Source organism: Salmo salar, chromosome 23 (assembly GCF_965601325.2).
Source record: "Salmo salar chromosome 23, fSalSal1, whole genome shotgun sequence".
Lineage (NCBI taxonomy): Eukaryota > Metazoa > Chordata > Actinopteri > Salmoniformes > Salmonidae > Salmo > Salmo salar.
This window is the reverse complement of record NC_138313.1, coordinates 2,561,447-2,577,357: the sequence shown is the minus strand read 5'-3', so window position 1 is coordinate 2,577,357 and position 15,911 is coordinate 2,561,447. Positions and strand designations below refer to the sequence as shown.

At 46.3% G+C, this 15,911-nt stretch overlaps 1 protein-coding gene across 1 annotated transcript in view; it reads right to left on the bottom strand.

The window, feature by feature from the left end:
• The window catches only part of LOC106583894 (proline-rich protein 12), a 44,262-nt gene extending 28,351 nt beyond the window's left edge, over positions 1–15,911 (bottom strand). The window contains exons 1-5 of the mRNA XM_045706133.2: positions 15,499–15,911; positions 9,001–9,155; positions 8,576–8,737; positions 4,061–8,436; positions 2,615–2,815 (exon numbers count right to left, since the gene is read on the bottom strand). Coding sequence (XP_045562089.2) covers positions 2,615–2,815; positions 4,061–8,436; positions 8,576–8,737; positions 9,001–9,155; positions 15,499–15,581 — 4,977 coding nt within the window. The 5' untranslated portion in view covers positions 15,582–15,911. The remainder of the gene's footprint in view (positions 1–2,614; positions 2,816–4,060; positions 8,437–8,575; positions 8,738–9,000; positions 9,156–15,498) is intronic.

Genomic DNA, 15,911 nt, shown 5'->3' with positions numbered 1-15,911 from the left:
TCTCTTTCAAAACCTCAGATACTGTAGCTACAGTGCATAACAACAAATCAACAGGGAAGTACTGACCAGTGAGTTCAGTAGAAAAATATTAAAATAAACATCATTGCTGATGAAATATTCAAAAATGTTATCTTTGTTCTTTAAAATCATACCAATGCATCACTACTGATTCTCTGAAACTATCCCTTAGTGTCCAATAGAGAGAGGCCTCCCTATCACCCTTGCCCAAGGATGTACATGTAGTGGTAAATAAGTTGGGATAAAGCTGAACACTGGTCAAAATGACAGATGGTGAGTGAAGTAAACATTAATGCAAACAATAATAACGTAATAGGTACTATTTACAAAATAAAAAGGTGAATAAACGGTATTCACTAGGGATGCACGATATATCGGTGAACATATCAGAATCGGCAGAAATTAGCTAAAAATGGCAACATCGGTATCGGCCCGATGTCTAGTTTAACGCCGATGTGAAAAACCAATGTCAAAGCTGACGTGCATATCTATATATATAATGTACATACATGACGTAATGACGCCACAGAAAACTTTGCACTACACCTGCAACACAGCATTCCTAACCTAGCCCACAATGTCTGCTGTGTGGATCGAGGAGTCAACAAGTCGAGCAGTCATTTGAAAGAGTAAGAAAATTTCAGCGAGACAACTCAAAGGCGAAATCCATTAATGCCAAGATAATGGAATTCATTGCCCTTGACAATCAACCCTTCTCTATTGTGGGTGATGTTGGCTTTCGCGACTGATCAAGCACCAGTACACACTAACGTTACCAAGTGCGCTATTGTTCAGATGTTGCCCTACCGGAGTTACATAGTAATACACACTGCTATTAGCTTCACGACATACTATGGAACGCGTTTGGGTCTTTGCGTGTCAAAAAAGACACATGTCAAATAGCACAATTTGAAATAAACGCTTAATTTGACATGTGAAATAACACAGTTCTATTAGAGAATGTTGTGTGTTCTGAATTTGCACGTGCAAGCCAAGCGCCACCACTACTATCAGTAGCACTGTCAAAGCTGTACAAAAAAGTCTGCAAACAAGCAAATACTGGCCACGAACAATGTGTTTACCATACCGCGTTGGTAATAAAGCATTATTTGTTACACCACAACTTCTGGGGTAGCTAGCTTTAGCTTGGTACCAAGCTAGCACCAATACAACCAGCCTGAAAACAATGACCAGTAGAAACTGCAGTCCTTTTCCCTATTCTTAGCAATGATTTAGGAATCCTTGTGAGTAAGAATTAGCTAGCCACAATAAGGATTAGCACACAATAGTGGAATTTGCGTTTTGCCCTCAAAATAAAAGTACCTCTTTGAAAGTGATGCAGAAGGTTCCAATTGGTGGAAACATGCCATATTAAGACTAGATAATGGTAAACAAGGTTGGAATGTGAAGCAATGTAATGGGGTATCAATCTACTCGGTGACACCCACAGAACAAAACTGCGAAGAGTTTACACAAATATTAGCGTTGTAGCTCTTATCGCGAGACTGTGACTGTGTGAAATCACCTCCCCAGTCAGCCTATTGTGTGTATTGACATTCATATTGCACTGTACAGCTTTACCTAAGGATTGAGGATCAATGAAATGGGGTAACAGTCTACTCAATACCCAAGATATTTTTTCCCAATGTCCTCCTCAGAGTTATCAGACTCCAAAACATCCAAGCAGTATTGCTTTATCTCTGGAATAGTGTTCAATACACACAGGTTGACAATAAATGTGGCTCAATTCACAGTTGTTTCAGAGTCCCGCAAAAAGAGCAACGATGCTAATGTTCTCTGGGTGTCACTGAGTAAACTGATACCCCATGTCATTGATCCACAATCCATAGGTAAAACTGTACAGTGAAATAAGTATGCCCCCAAAGCTAAAGTATAATACATCCAGTGTGATTTCAACAGATTTTTGTCAAATTAACAAATTATTGTCGTTTGTTGATTTTATATAACAACATTCCAACCTCGTTTAGCATGACCTATTCAATTATGGCATAATTCTACTATTTGTAAGCATTTGCATCACTGTCAATTACATACTTTTATTTTGAAGGCTAACCGCAAAGTCCACTATTGTTGCTAATCCTTATTGTGGCTAGCTTCACATAGATGGGTCCAACCACCATTAATCAAATAAGAAGTGTCTTATAAATTAGGGTTTAATGAACAACGAAACAGCACAACAAGTAAGTGAAAGAAATAGGTTTTGATTATGTTTTACTGGTAATGGGGACATAGGTAAATGCCAACAAAATAACTTTTTGGTCAGTGTGGTGTGTGTGTGTGTAACCTTTATTTAACTAGGCAAGTCAGTTAATAACAAATTCTTATTTTAAATGACGGCCAACCCGGACGACGCTGGGCCAATTGTGCGCCGCCCTATGGGACTCCCAACCACGGCCGGAGGTGATACAGCCTGGATTCGGTATCGGCCAAAAATATAATATCGGTGCATCACTAGTATTCACGCAACTCCCTGCCCTTTCCCTTTAAAATAGGTCCAGATGTACAAAGAGGTTAATGGAAAAAGGCATCTAAACAGCAGGTAGAATCCAAAAAAGACAAAGGCAAATGCACTCACCTCCTGGGCTTGAGCTTTCTGCTTCATCTTCTCCTGGCTCCTGGTCATGTTCATGTCCATCCCAGCAGTGGGTCCAGGACTCAGGCCCAGGGAGGGAGCCGAGCCCACTGACCCATCAGAGAGAACCGGGTCGGTGCTGGACAGGGAGTCTGTCCTTAGCAAGGAGTCCGAGGGAGACATAGAGGGAATAGGCAGCTTGATCTGAGAGATATAAAGAAGGGATGGAGAAGAGTGATGGGTGTAGGGAAAAGAGGAAAAGAGACAGAAGGACAGAAGGAGGAATGAGGGTATTTGGGGAATGGCGAGGGGAAAAGAAAGGGATAGTTGAAGTGAGGGGTATAGGGATAGAGGAAGAGAAAATGCAGAGAGAAAGAGTTAGTGGGGTAAGAGAGGAAATAACACAACTGAGTATTTACAAAGGATTCACACCCCTTGACTTTTTCCACATTTTGTTGTGTTACAGGCTGAATTTAAAATGGATTAAATTGAGATGTTGTGTCACTGGCCTACACACAATACCCCATAATGTCCAAGTGGAATTAATTAGTTTACATATTAATAAAAAAATGTAAGCTGAAATGTCTTGAGTCAATAAATATTCAATCCCTTTGTTATGGCAAGCCTAAATAAGTTCAGGAGTGAAAATGTGCTTAACAAGTCTCACAAGTCACATAATAAGTTGCATGGACACAACACATCACTGAGTACCACTCTTCATATTTTCAAGCATGGTGGTGGCTGCATCATGTTATGAGTATGTTTGTCATCGGCAAGGACTAGGAGTTTTTTGGGGTATAAAAAAAGCACAGAGGAAAACCTGGTTCAGTCTGCTTTCCAACAGACACTGGGAGACAAATTCACCTTTCAGCAGGACAAAAACCTAAAACACAAGGCCAAATATTCCCTGGAGTTGCTTACCAAGCCGACATTGAATCTTCCTGAGTGGCCTAGTTACAGTTTTGACTTAAATAGGCTTGAAAATCTATGGCAAGACTTGAAAATGGCTGTCTAGAAATGATCAACAATCAACTTGACAGAGCTTGAAGAATTTTAAAAAGAATAATGTGCAAATATTGTACAAGCCAGGTGTGCAAAGCTCTTAAAAGACTTTCCCAGAAAGACTCACAGCTGTAATCGTTGCCAAAGATGATTCTAACATGTATGGACTCAGGGGTGTGAACACCTATGTCTGTATTCATGTCTGTATTTCATTTTCAATACATTTGCTAAGATTTCTAAAAACATGTTTTCAGTTTGTCATAATAGGGTATTGTCTGTAGATGGGTGAGAAAAAAAACATTTTATCCATTTTGAATTCAGGCTGTAACACAACAAAATGTAGAATAAGTCAGGGGTATGAATACTTTCTGAAGGCACTGTATGCTTTACGGAGTCCATACAACTCGCTATCTAAACATGATATCACTCTGCTCATGTCTCCCTTACCTTGATAGGCTTGAAAGTTTTATGGTGCTGTGGATGCTGTGCTTGTTGTTGTTGATGAAGGTGTTGTAGGTGCTGCTGCTGTTGCTGCTGTTGATGTTGTAGATTTTGCTGCGGTTGGAGGTGATGGTGTTGGTGCTGCTGTTGTTGAAAGTGCTGTTGTTGGTGGAACTGCTGTTGTTGTTGCTGATATTGGAGGTCGGGTACTTTGTTCATGTCTCGGTGCATCTCGATCATCCCTTCCTCCTTCCTGCCACGCCCCCTACCCCGCCCACGACCCCTGCGGGTCTCCCCGCCTACATTTCCCATCAGCCCCCTACAGTAGGGCGGCTCCGGGAGCGGGCGGATGCGAGGGCGCCCTCTGGGCCGAGGTGGCCCTTCACGTTTGGGTTTGGTTGGTTTCCTGCCCCTCTTCTTGGGCCCATCATGGGGTAGAAGCTGGGGAGGGGGGCCAAGGGAGGGGTAGCCGGATGGGTGGCAGAAGTCCAGGTCACCCATCAGAGGGCTGAGGGAGCCCATCCCCGAGGCCCCTCCTCCTCCGGCCTTCCTGCAGCTGGACACCAGGTCGGGGAGGAGGTCAGGGAGCCGCCGGCTGTTCAGGCGGATGTCAGCGGGAACATCAGCCTTGTCCTCGTCGCCCTCGAACTCGTACTCCTGGGCGTAGTTCTTCTTGGCCTGCGGCTGCGGGTCGCGGCGCTGCTTTAGCAGGTGGAAGGAGCTGGTCTTCAGCAGCTTCTTGGGTCGGGAGGAGCAGAAGATGGGCGACGTCAGCCCGGCCAGACCAGAACCTCCCCCCACGCCCGTACCCCCAATCATCTTGTTGGCGGAGCCGTCCCCAGGAACTCCCTCTGGACCCCCCAAGCCAAGGCTTGGGGTCTGGGACTGGATGAGGCCGAGCTGCTCTGTGTTCACAGTGGAGGGGAGCTCATGGGTTTTCAGGGAGTCCAGGTCCAGATGCATGGTGCTGTTTTCTGTTTCCGTGAGGCCGTGGCAGTACCCGTAACCATGGTCGCCATGGTGACCCATCACATCATACACACCTCCTCCATCACTGGTCTTGACTTCCTCCATGCTGTCAGGTCCCTGTCCACGTGCCTCAGACATACCTTCCTGGATCCCTTGGCCTGCCCCAGGACCCCCGCCGCAGCTTGACTTGGAGTAGTCGTCAGAGCAGAACATATCCTCCATGCCGGGGAAGAAGGAGCGATCCTCATCCTGTAAGAGGGAGTCTGGGAAACAGATGGAGGTCAGAGGCACAAACCTGTGCTGCTGCTGCTGGCCTTGGTTCTGGCCCGCTTTCCCCACGGGGCTCACAGTGTCAAACTGGTGCTCTTTGAGCTGGTCCAACTGGGATTGGCAGAGCTGGGGCTCCTGGTCCCTCTGATGGGGCGGAGGCTGCTGCTGCTGGGGCCCTGCGTTGGTCCCCAGGTGGTGGGAGTGGTGGTGGGCATGGGTGTGCGGGAGGGGGTGATGCGGGTGGGTCTGCTGTTGGTGATGGACGTGGGGGTGGTGTGGGTTGAGATGGTGTAGGTGGGAGGGTGTGGTTATGCCCAGGTCTGGCTCGGAGAGGAAGTTGTGAAGCTTGGAGGCAGTTTGTTGGGAGTGGTGATGAGACGGCAGCCTGTGCTGCTGCTGCTGTTGTTGTCTGTGTCCGTCACTACTGCCCCCATCTCCTCCCCCCACCCCACTTCTATCCGCGGCCCCTACACTGTCTCTGCTGTTGGCCCGAGACAGGGTGCGCTCCAGCATGTCCAGAGGAGAAACCGAGTTCTGGCTGGCTTGGCTCTGGCCGTAGTGGGCCTCCATAGCCTGGGACTGGAGTTGGAGCTGCAGCTGGGATTGAGACTGGGGCTGGGGATCCACCCCCGCTTGTCCCCCAGACTCTGCCTCTCCACCTGCCCCCATCATGGCCTGCTGACTCATGGAGTGCTGCTGCTGCTGAGAAGCAGCTTGCTGGGTGTCCATCTTGTTGCGGGTAGTGTGGGACAGAACAGACTGGAGCATGTGGGCAGAGGGAGGCTGCTGGGGCTGGTTTGGGGGGGAGTCCATGAGGGAAAGGGAAGACTGGGGCTGTCGGGGCTGCTGCTGCAGTTCGGGTGTCTTCCGCAGGTATGGCAGCTCGGACGGGTCGGGAGGCTTTTTGAGCTCCATGTGAGGGTGGGAGTGGGAGTGGGGGTGGGCATGTTGAGAGTGCTGGGTGTGTTGGGGATGTGAGGGGGCCTGCGAGGGATGGTGGGGGTGCTGGGAGTGAGGGTGTTGGGAGTAAGGGTCGCCCCTGCCGTATTGCACCACTGAGCCGAGGGAGTCGTGTTGCTGCGGATAGGGCACGTGAGGGTTGGGATGTGAGAGGGAGTCTGCCCCCCCTCTTCCTCCGCTGGCCCCTGCTCCAGACAGCCCTTGTTCGTTCTTGACCTGCTGCTGCTGTTTCTTCAGAGACATCTCCAGCTGGCTCTCCAGGCCACCTCCGCTGACGTTACCTGCAGTACCGGGGACCATGCTGTTGGTGGCGCTGTTGGTGCGGATGACGCTCTGGAGGTGGTAGCGCTCCTCAGAGGCCTTGTTCAGGTCGTAGGCCAGAACTTTGCCCCCATCCCTGGCCTGAGGGATGGACTGGGGCGGCTGCTGCTGGGGGTGGTGCTGGGACGAGTGGGACGCAGGGCTCTGGGCATGCAGCAAGTGCTGGATCAGGAAGTCATCGTCATCCTCCTCATCTTGAGAGCGCTCTACTCCCAGCATGTCAGTGTCTGGCTTGGGCTTGGGGGGCGTGGGGTGGTAGGACTGAGGCTGGGGGCCTCGGGTGTCGGGGTAGCCCTGCGGAGAGGACAGGAAAGCAGGGGAGAGGACGGATGAGAGGTATTTGTTTCCCCCGGGGGACTGGGCAGGACGGGCAGGAGCAGGAGAGTGCAGCCCAGGTCGAATGATGCTGGAGGGAGAAGGGCTGGAGTCAGGGAGGTGGTATGAGCTGCCTCCTCCAGCTCCACTGCTACCACCTGATCCTGCACCCCCAACTCCTGATCCACCTCCACCAGCCCCGGACCCTGTCCCGCTGCCGGCTGACCCTCCACCCCCTCCAGACCCCAGGAGGGCAGGGGAGTGCCTTGGGCCACCATACCCCAACGAGGGACTGCCTGCTCCCCCAAGGGAGGTAGGCAGCGAGCCGTATCCTGAGTCCGTCCCGTAGACCACCTCGGCAGAGAAGGAGCGGCCTCCTGGCCCTAGTCCTCCATACCCTTTCCCAGAACTCCCAGGGCCAGAGGTCAGGTCCTGGGGGGAGCTGAAGCCCCCATAGGGCTGATGGGAGGGGAGGTGTGAGGGAGGGGGCTGGCTGGGGGAGTAGGACTGCTGCTGGGGAGGTGTCTGTCCAGGGAGGCCTGCGGTGGGCTTGACGGGGGCCACAGGGGAACCATATGCTGACAGGCAGGGTTTAGGAGGAGGCTGCTGGGCCGGGGCAGAGGAGACTGGAGGGGGAGGGGGCACCGACTGAGTTGGGGGCTGCTGTCTGGAAGGGGCCGATGAAGAGCTGGAGGAAGGGTTAGGGTTGGAGTTTGAGGAGGATGAGGAGGTGGAGGAGGCTGAGGGTGGGGTGTGGGGGGTTCGGGACGACGAGGAGCCCGAGGAGGAGTAGCCACTACTGGAGCTGGAGTTCTTAGCCCCTTTCCCTAGACCTCCACCTGACCCTGACGAGGAGGCGGCTGAGGAGGTGTACGGGGTCTGGATGATGGGGCGGTACACTTGGTCTGAACGGGGGGAGGGCTTGGGGTCTGCTGAAGGGCTCTGCTCCCCCAGCGGACTGCAGGACACCCCTCCATGCCGGTGGTGGGAAATCTGCTGGTACCCCGATGCCCCACAGCTGAGGTAGTGCTGCAGGGGATGGGGGGCTGAGGAGGAGAGCTGCGACTGAGCCGGAGAGGAGCGCTGGTAGTGCTTGATCACGCTGTCCTGCCGGGGGATGGCCCTTTCCTGGGGTGGCGGGGGGGCGGGTGATGATGAGAACACAGAGGCGTTGTACAACTGGGAGGACTGGTCCTGGAGCTGGGAGGACAGCAGGTTAAACTGTGGAGGGGGTAGGTGGCGGCCTGACGAGGAGGATGTTTGCGGCGGGCCTGTGGGGTCCTGCGACCCTCGGTAGGCGGCGCCCTGCGAGGAGAGTAAGCGGTCGAAGCCCAGGCTGGACTGGGAGGGTGTCTTGATGTGCAGCAGGGGATCGTGGGGGGACAGGAGGCCGTTGGACGTGGGGCTGAAGGTGGGGGAGTCCTGGAGGGAGAGCGAGGCGCCAGGGAAGGACCGCCCGGAAAAGGAGGCTGGGTGCTGGTAGGCCGAGAGGGAGGAGGAGGGGAAGGAGCCAGACCCGATGAAGAGCTCTGGCTGAGTGTGCATCGCTATGAGAAATGGAGATAGAGAGAAAGACAAGTAACAGAGATTTTTAGAAATGTGCTGCTGTCCTTCATAACACTTAGAAAATGATGAACACGACTCAGTTGTACTTGAGCATTACTCATGACTGGCTCCTGCACTCACTAGTCTGCCAGGAGGGTGTTCGGAACTGGGAGAGGAGAGAGGAGGCTGAGGGGGGTGGCTGCCGACCCTGGGACTCTAGTGCTGAAATCAAGTTCATGACAGATGGGTCTGGACCAGAGGGACTGGCATGGTGTAGCCCAGTATCAAACAGCCCAGATAAGCCTAAAGGACATAGACACAAAAGCATTTACTCAACCACCCACATTTTTCTGTTTAAAGTGATTCATCTAAACAAAAGTCTAATCTAAACAAAAACACTTTGATAGAGAGAAAAATGCACACGCTTCCTGACTGTGTGTATAGGATAGGACAATATTGTACTGTAATAACAGGTATACTAACATTCTATATGACAACCTTTTGGCATCATGCAGAGACCTCAATTTTACATTTGAATCAAGGTTAATATTAGCCCGGCCCCTTACCTAGACTCCGCCCAGCCCCCCATGCCCCGCCCTGTCCAGAGCCGCCAGGATGGTGATTGGTTGCATAGCCCTGCAGAGGGTGGGGTGTGCCATAAGCCTGGCGATGGAGCAGCTCTGAGTCCGGATGGGAGGACCTAGAACTCCCATACACCAGGCTGAGGAAAGAAGGGAGAAAGGGGAGAAAAATGAATCATTCATTAATGAAAAGATGCATTATTCTTCTATATCTGGGTTATCTAAATCCTGGTATCGAGTTCTGCAGTACAGCTGTTTTTCTTTGGTAGATAATTGATTGATTAATGTAGCCTAATTGATTGGCCAGAGAGTCCACTCACTTAGTGTCTCAGGTCTGAATCAGTCTCTGATTATAGGGTGAATGTATGTAATGTTGTCTCATAGTCCTTCAATCAATCAATCATGAAAACCAGAAGTGCTGCAGACTTGATACATCCAAATTGGGATACTCATGTTGTTTACCAGGGGTATTCAAATCTTACTCTACGAAGTCCAGAGTACTGCTGGTTTTATTTTCAACCTGATTGCACCGACCTGATGTCCCAGGTCTAAATCAGTCCCTGATTACTAGGGAAAAGCAGTAAAACTGACTTTGAGGTCAATTTGTAAGTCGCTCTGGATAAGAGCGTCTGCTAAATGACTTAAATGTAAATGTAAATGAATTTGAGGGTTCCGTACGAATAGTGAGGCAAGAGAAGTATTGTGCGTACAGGATATTACTGATAACCCATCATCATCAATTAGGCCTAGATACTGCTACTTTCTTGAAAGCTTACAGCATTTTCCATAACACCTCCTGTTATTAAATAACAAATAAATAGTTAATTTCCCAACCAAAATAACTGTAAACATCCAAGAAAATGGTGATGGCATGGCAAATGGAAAAATGTCTAAAGTGTCCTTCCATTAGTAGTAGTGTGAAGGAATCAGCAAATGCAAGGCTCTCTGCACCGACTTCAGATAAAATCCTGTTCTAACCACAAAGCCTCAACAACAACAATGCATTCTGGTCCTGGCTGACAGTGTCTCCCAGGCTTTGGTGATGGATTACCTTTCTAATCTACCTATACTCTCTTGTAGAGTTGTTTACTTGGGTATACTCCATACTGTATAAGGGCAATATCGCCCTTTCCAGCCCACACCATATACAATCTAAGCCAGTCTTGCACTTTACACAGGGTAACCTAACACTCAAAATAAGGTATTGTTCATCAATATCAGCCTCTGAATAGAACTGGGAGCAACATTCGAATGAAAGTCTGAATGAAAAGAAAGATTTTTAATCACCCCTACTTCCAATCACTTACTTGCACAAAGGAGAGAAACAACACCCAAACATAGAGACAGTGTCCCAAATGGCCTGGTCAAAAGTATGGCGCTATGTATGAATAGGGTGCCATTTGGGATGCAACCAGTCTCAGAGAACAGAAAATCTCCACAGAGTCAAGAAATCAAAGGTTGGGCATGGTCATGAAGTCACCACACTACAGTGCAGTGTAGTCTCTACATTTAAATTATATTCTTTCCTTCATTCATTAATGTGGAATACACTCAAAACTATTATGCATAAAGAAAGTATTATTAACTGTTAACTTTTAACGTCCTGTGGTTCTATTTTTGAACTGCCCGATAACCATGGCCTCTTTAATCAATTAGATTTGCTCGCCTCCTGCTTTCTCTCCTTTTGAAAAAGGTCAAAGGTAATTGAGGATTGGCGGAGAGGAGTGGGAAAGTGGATGAAAATGGCTTGTATGAAATGAGACTCTCCTTCTCCAATCGCGCGTCATCAGGCAAATTAAGTTTACAGGGTGGAATCCCAAATTAAATGTATAAACTGATCAAAAACGATTAAGCCAGTGCAAGACCTTTTATAGATAAAAGGATAAGTAGCATATTGTTTTTAAATGTTTGCATGCTTTTCTCCGTCGATAAAACAATAGCTGATTCAAAGGGGGTGTGATTTCAAAACTCTTCCGTGAAGGATTCAGGTAGGATACACTTCACAAGTTACGCTTCCTCGCCAAAATGAGGCCATCAAATCAAATTGTATTGGTCACATACACATGCTTAGCAGATGTTATTGCGAGTGTAGCGAAATGCTTATGGGGGGAGGACTGTCTTCTGTTTGTCTGCAAGCGAATTTACACACTCTTCGACCACTCATCGGTTTCCGGGTCACGGAGGAGAGAGGACGGAGGATGGTATTTTGCTCAAACGTGAAAACCGCTATATCACCCTTTGGTTCTCTTCAGTGTAATGTGATGTTTATTGGCCACCACTCTGTCACCAATCAACCAATCGTGTGACTGTGGCTAACCACCTTAGTTGATTAGAAATGCTGTTCCCCAGACATGCATAGACAGCTAGAAGCAGAGGCGAGTGGTTATGGCTGGACAACAAAGTGGTGAGGCAAGACCCATAGTGGTTTTATTGATAAAAGTGGTGGTGACTGTCTGAGTGTGTCGGACGCTGACGCCTCCTCCTCCGCAGCGCTAAGTTTAACCACGGCTCGGTTAGCGTACGCCACTCTCTGACTCAGGAATAAAAGTGTGTGTGTGTGTGTGTGTGTGTGTGGGGGGGGGGGGGTTAATCTTTCTCTGAATATGACCCATCAGTGTGTTCAGTATTCTTGAATTTGACACATCCATATATTCTATTGAAATCTTCATAATATGTTAACAATAGAAATAATTATGGCTAAATGCTAAAATATCAAACTGAACCCTAATCCCTAAATGTGGATTTATATGTTTAAGAAACTGGTTCCATTGAAATGAATTGTTCTAGAACTAGACACTATATACTAGAACCAGATGCAGTCAGGTTCAGTACTTCGACTTTCCCAGAATATATGTAAATTGAGAATTCAATGTGCTAAGCAAATGAATCAATAGTATGTATTTAGTTGAGTGCTATAATCTCTTGTACTGCTCAGATGCATTTTTCAAATGAGCGCACAACCTCTCCACCTCTTCCCAATCTTTTCTCTCCCCTTCTACAGACTTCTCTTATGACTGCTCACTCACCCTCCTATCCTTATCACTCTTCTCTCTCCATCATCTCCTCCTCCTCCTTCTTCAACCGGTCATCTTCTCTCCACTCCTCCCTACATCTCCTCCCCTCTCTTCCAAATTCAACCATTCCTTCTTTCTTTTCTCCTCTCCTCCACCCTCACTACATCTCTTCTCCCACACCCTCCCCTTCTCTCCAACTCTCTGTCAGGCCGTATAACCATGATGGAGTGAGCTGCAGTCCTCAAGATTGTGAAAGAGGGGACAAATAAAGGAGGGGGAGCTATTAATCCTTCATTAAGACTGCTTTCGCAATCAACCACAGTTCATTTCACCCTGCCGTTCCGTCCGGGCGGTTGTATGATGATAATAGGCTCACTAGTTTAATACACTAGACATTTGTCTTCTACAGACATGTCTGGTACTAGTAAGAGCTGGTAAGAGCTTGGTATGGAGATTCTGAGCTAAACAAATGTATTATTGCTATGGTTAGTTGAGTGCAGCAGAGGGCATTGTTTTGGAACTCTGCTGTAGTTACAATACAATATCATTCAGACTACCAATGGGCTAGACTACCAAAATGTTGTCAAGGCTACCTGCAAGCATGTACATGTATGATACCACAATAGGTGTAACCAACCAGTCTCATACAATCAATTAACTGATTAAATGACTCATACAAGTAATTAACATATTCAAATATGTATTGTACATTAAAATAAAGGTTTCTATAAATGTATTCACTTCAATCAATATGGCTGAAGAGAAAATATTTTGTAACTGCCATCCAATGTTGGTTAGGTTCATTACCCTAGAACAGTAGTAGAACAGTAAAGTAGTAGTAGTTTCTGTTCCTTTACCTTTTGCAAAAAAAGGCAGCCAGCCAATCCCACATTAGGGAGCATGAGGTCATCATAAGAACACCAGGACTACATCAATCTGCATGTGGGCTTGGAGATGCCCTTGACTCTGGGATTCAGCCATAAAAAAACAGCTGGCTAGGCTAGAACAGCTGACCATATATATATATATATATATATATATAAAACACTGGTCATATATATGTATATATATATATATATATGTATATATATATATATATATGTATATATATATATATATATATATATATATATATATATATATATATATATATATATATATATATATATAAAACACTGGTCATATATATGTATATATATGTGTATATATATGTGTATATATATATATATATATATATATATATATATATATATATATATATTATTTTGGGGCCTAAATACTCCTTGCTTCATCAAAGATACAAAATTGTATGTAGCCTACTACTGTATTTTATGTATCTAAACACTGTCAGTTACCAAGGTTACATACAGTTGTCTATACTGCATAAGCAATTACTATAGATTTTAATTTGTTTGTGCAGTGCAATCATTTACATATTTGAGGAACCAATGAGTATTTAGGCCCAAAATAAAAAAATATGGTAAAACTTTATAAAGACAATATAATAAGTGGCACTACCAGTGAATGACACTGTAATAGAGGGCACAATATAGGGCTTTATGACTTGCAGCAATTGAGCAATTACTCCATGCACACGCTCAGTCAGAATGCAACATTTGCCTGTGGGACTAATACTTAAGAGGTATGTCCCTTACTACCATTATGCAATGGTATTGTGCTCATATTACATTTTATCGCCAACCTGGAATTTCACAGTATCTGCGTTTGAAAAATAAATTATCCAAATAAACGGGTGTTTACTGCGAGCTACACTGTTGCTACATGAAACGTACGTTCTGTAGCAAGATTGATTTGGTTGTCCCGGCGACGACTGGTAATGTGCGTAGCCGGGTAGCCTTTGAAATGTAAGTAGGCCCCAATTCATTAAAACACAGAGACTAGGCATTTTAATTAACAAACTGTGAAACATTGTAACATTTCGTTATATTAATGTTCTTACAGTATAGCATTCCCGTTTTAATTCATGCGTTAACGGAAATGAAACATTATTGAGATATTTTACCAGTACGCCCGTAAGCTTAGCTAACGCGTTAATGTTAGCTAGCTAACGTTCGGTGGTTAGAGTTAGCCAACTGTCTCTCAATACCGCATAACATGATTTAGCTAGATGGATAGCGAGTTCTAGCAAACATCACACAAGCCATCGTTTTAGCTAATGGCATATGTTTGTGTTTATGATCGATTCTTATGTTTTTACTTAATTGCCAAAGACCTGCAGCATTGAGTCAATATGCCGAATCATTTAACTTGAATTGAACAACTAACGTTAGCTAGCTAGCAAAGACAACAGTTACCTGTACCTTTAAGCTAGCTAACTTTACCCCAAAATGACTAGCTAGTAGACGTTTTTCTTGCATTAATAAAAATGCACTTTGTGCCCAAAAAAGTAATACACCTATCATTGCACCTGTTAATAATACGCCTATCACGTAAACTTGAGACTGAAGTTATACAGTTATTATACACGGTGTACCGTTACCAATTTATCGAAGTTTCCATCAATACAATTGCTAGGCTTAAATCTATCTAGGGGTTATCCCAACAGAAAAAGATTTGCACTAATAACCATGCTGCAACTGCTGCTGCTTTAATAATGGGATGTAATGTACTCGTGCTTACAGAGTGAGTTAATTAAAATACCTTACAATTCACTGGTATAGTAGCTGTCACTAGATGATCACTGATATTAGCTAAGTTATGTAAAGTGTTTACTCTAATTGTTTGATGATAGCAGCATATCGTGATTTGATTTAGCCTTCACTCATCCTAAAGTGTATTACCGAGAATGTGAGACGGGGAAAAGCAACCCTGCAGCACCACCATTTCTAGCATAAAGGCCATTTCATTTGTAGACAGTGTGCTAGCTACAGTAAACTGCCGACAGTAGCTTAGCTACAAACATTGCATGTTGCATCGTCAAATACATTTGGTTTGTATAGCTAATTAGCACCAACCATTGCTTTGTAAACATATTACGCAATCAATGCATTTGTAAAGACAACCCAGTATGCATTCATATAATTATGGAATATTGTGAAAAATGCAAATGCACTCGGCAAATATCATTAAATTATGTTTGTTCCATTTCTGATTATACACTAGCCAGCTAAAGCTAGCTATATCCTCCCAAGTCCAACCCATCCCCCCTCTTTTCGCCCCTCTCCCCCCTCGTTTTTTATGTCTCGGTCTACCTTCCGTATCACGCATTAACTCTCAATCGCGTTCCTTGCATTTTCAAGACCCCCCACCCATCTTGCTAATGACAATACTGATAGCCTTGCTAGAGCCTACCTGGCGCTTGCAAACAATGTAATCTATATATATGAACGGAACGATAGAGGGAGCACGGATTGCATTGCCTCTATCGGCATGGGCATTGTTACAGCAAGCCAAGCATATGTATGCATCCTATGTATGAGGGCGCACATGTACGGGTACAAATGCTTACCTTGCCTTGGCCGATCTCTCGTAACTCCATCCCGTACCAGCGCCCAAATCACCGAACCCTGTACCAGGATAATTTCTTTCCATTAAAGAAAAGACGAGGGATGAAGATGGAGAGATAGTGAGGGGGTAGGGGAGGGAGGAGATGTCTTAAATTCTCGCACGCTATCTCTCCCTGTATCCTTTTTTCCCCTCTGCTCAGTGTCTGTTTATTTCTCCCGATTAACTAGCAAGTCCTCAAGACTGCGACCAGCACGGAGGGGGAGAGGAATGGAGGGGAGGAGAAGGAGGAGGGGGATATGGAGGATAAAGAGAGAGGAGGAGGGGGTGGATGGGGGGTCACACCAACCACCACCACAAAAATCCGGTTTCTTCCTTCCCTCCCCTCTTCAGCCCGCTCTATATATTTCAATGTCT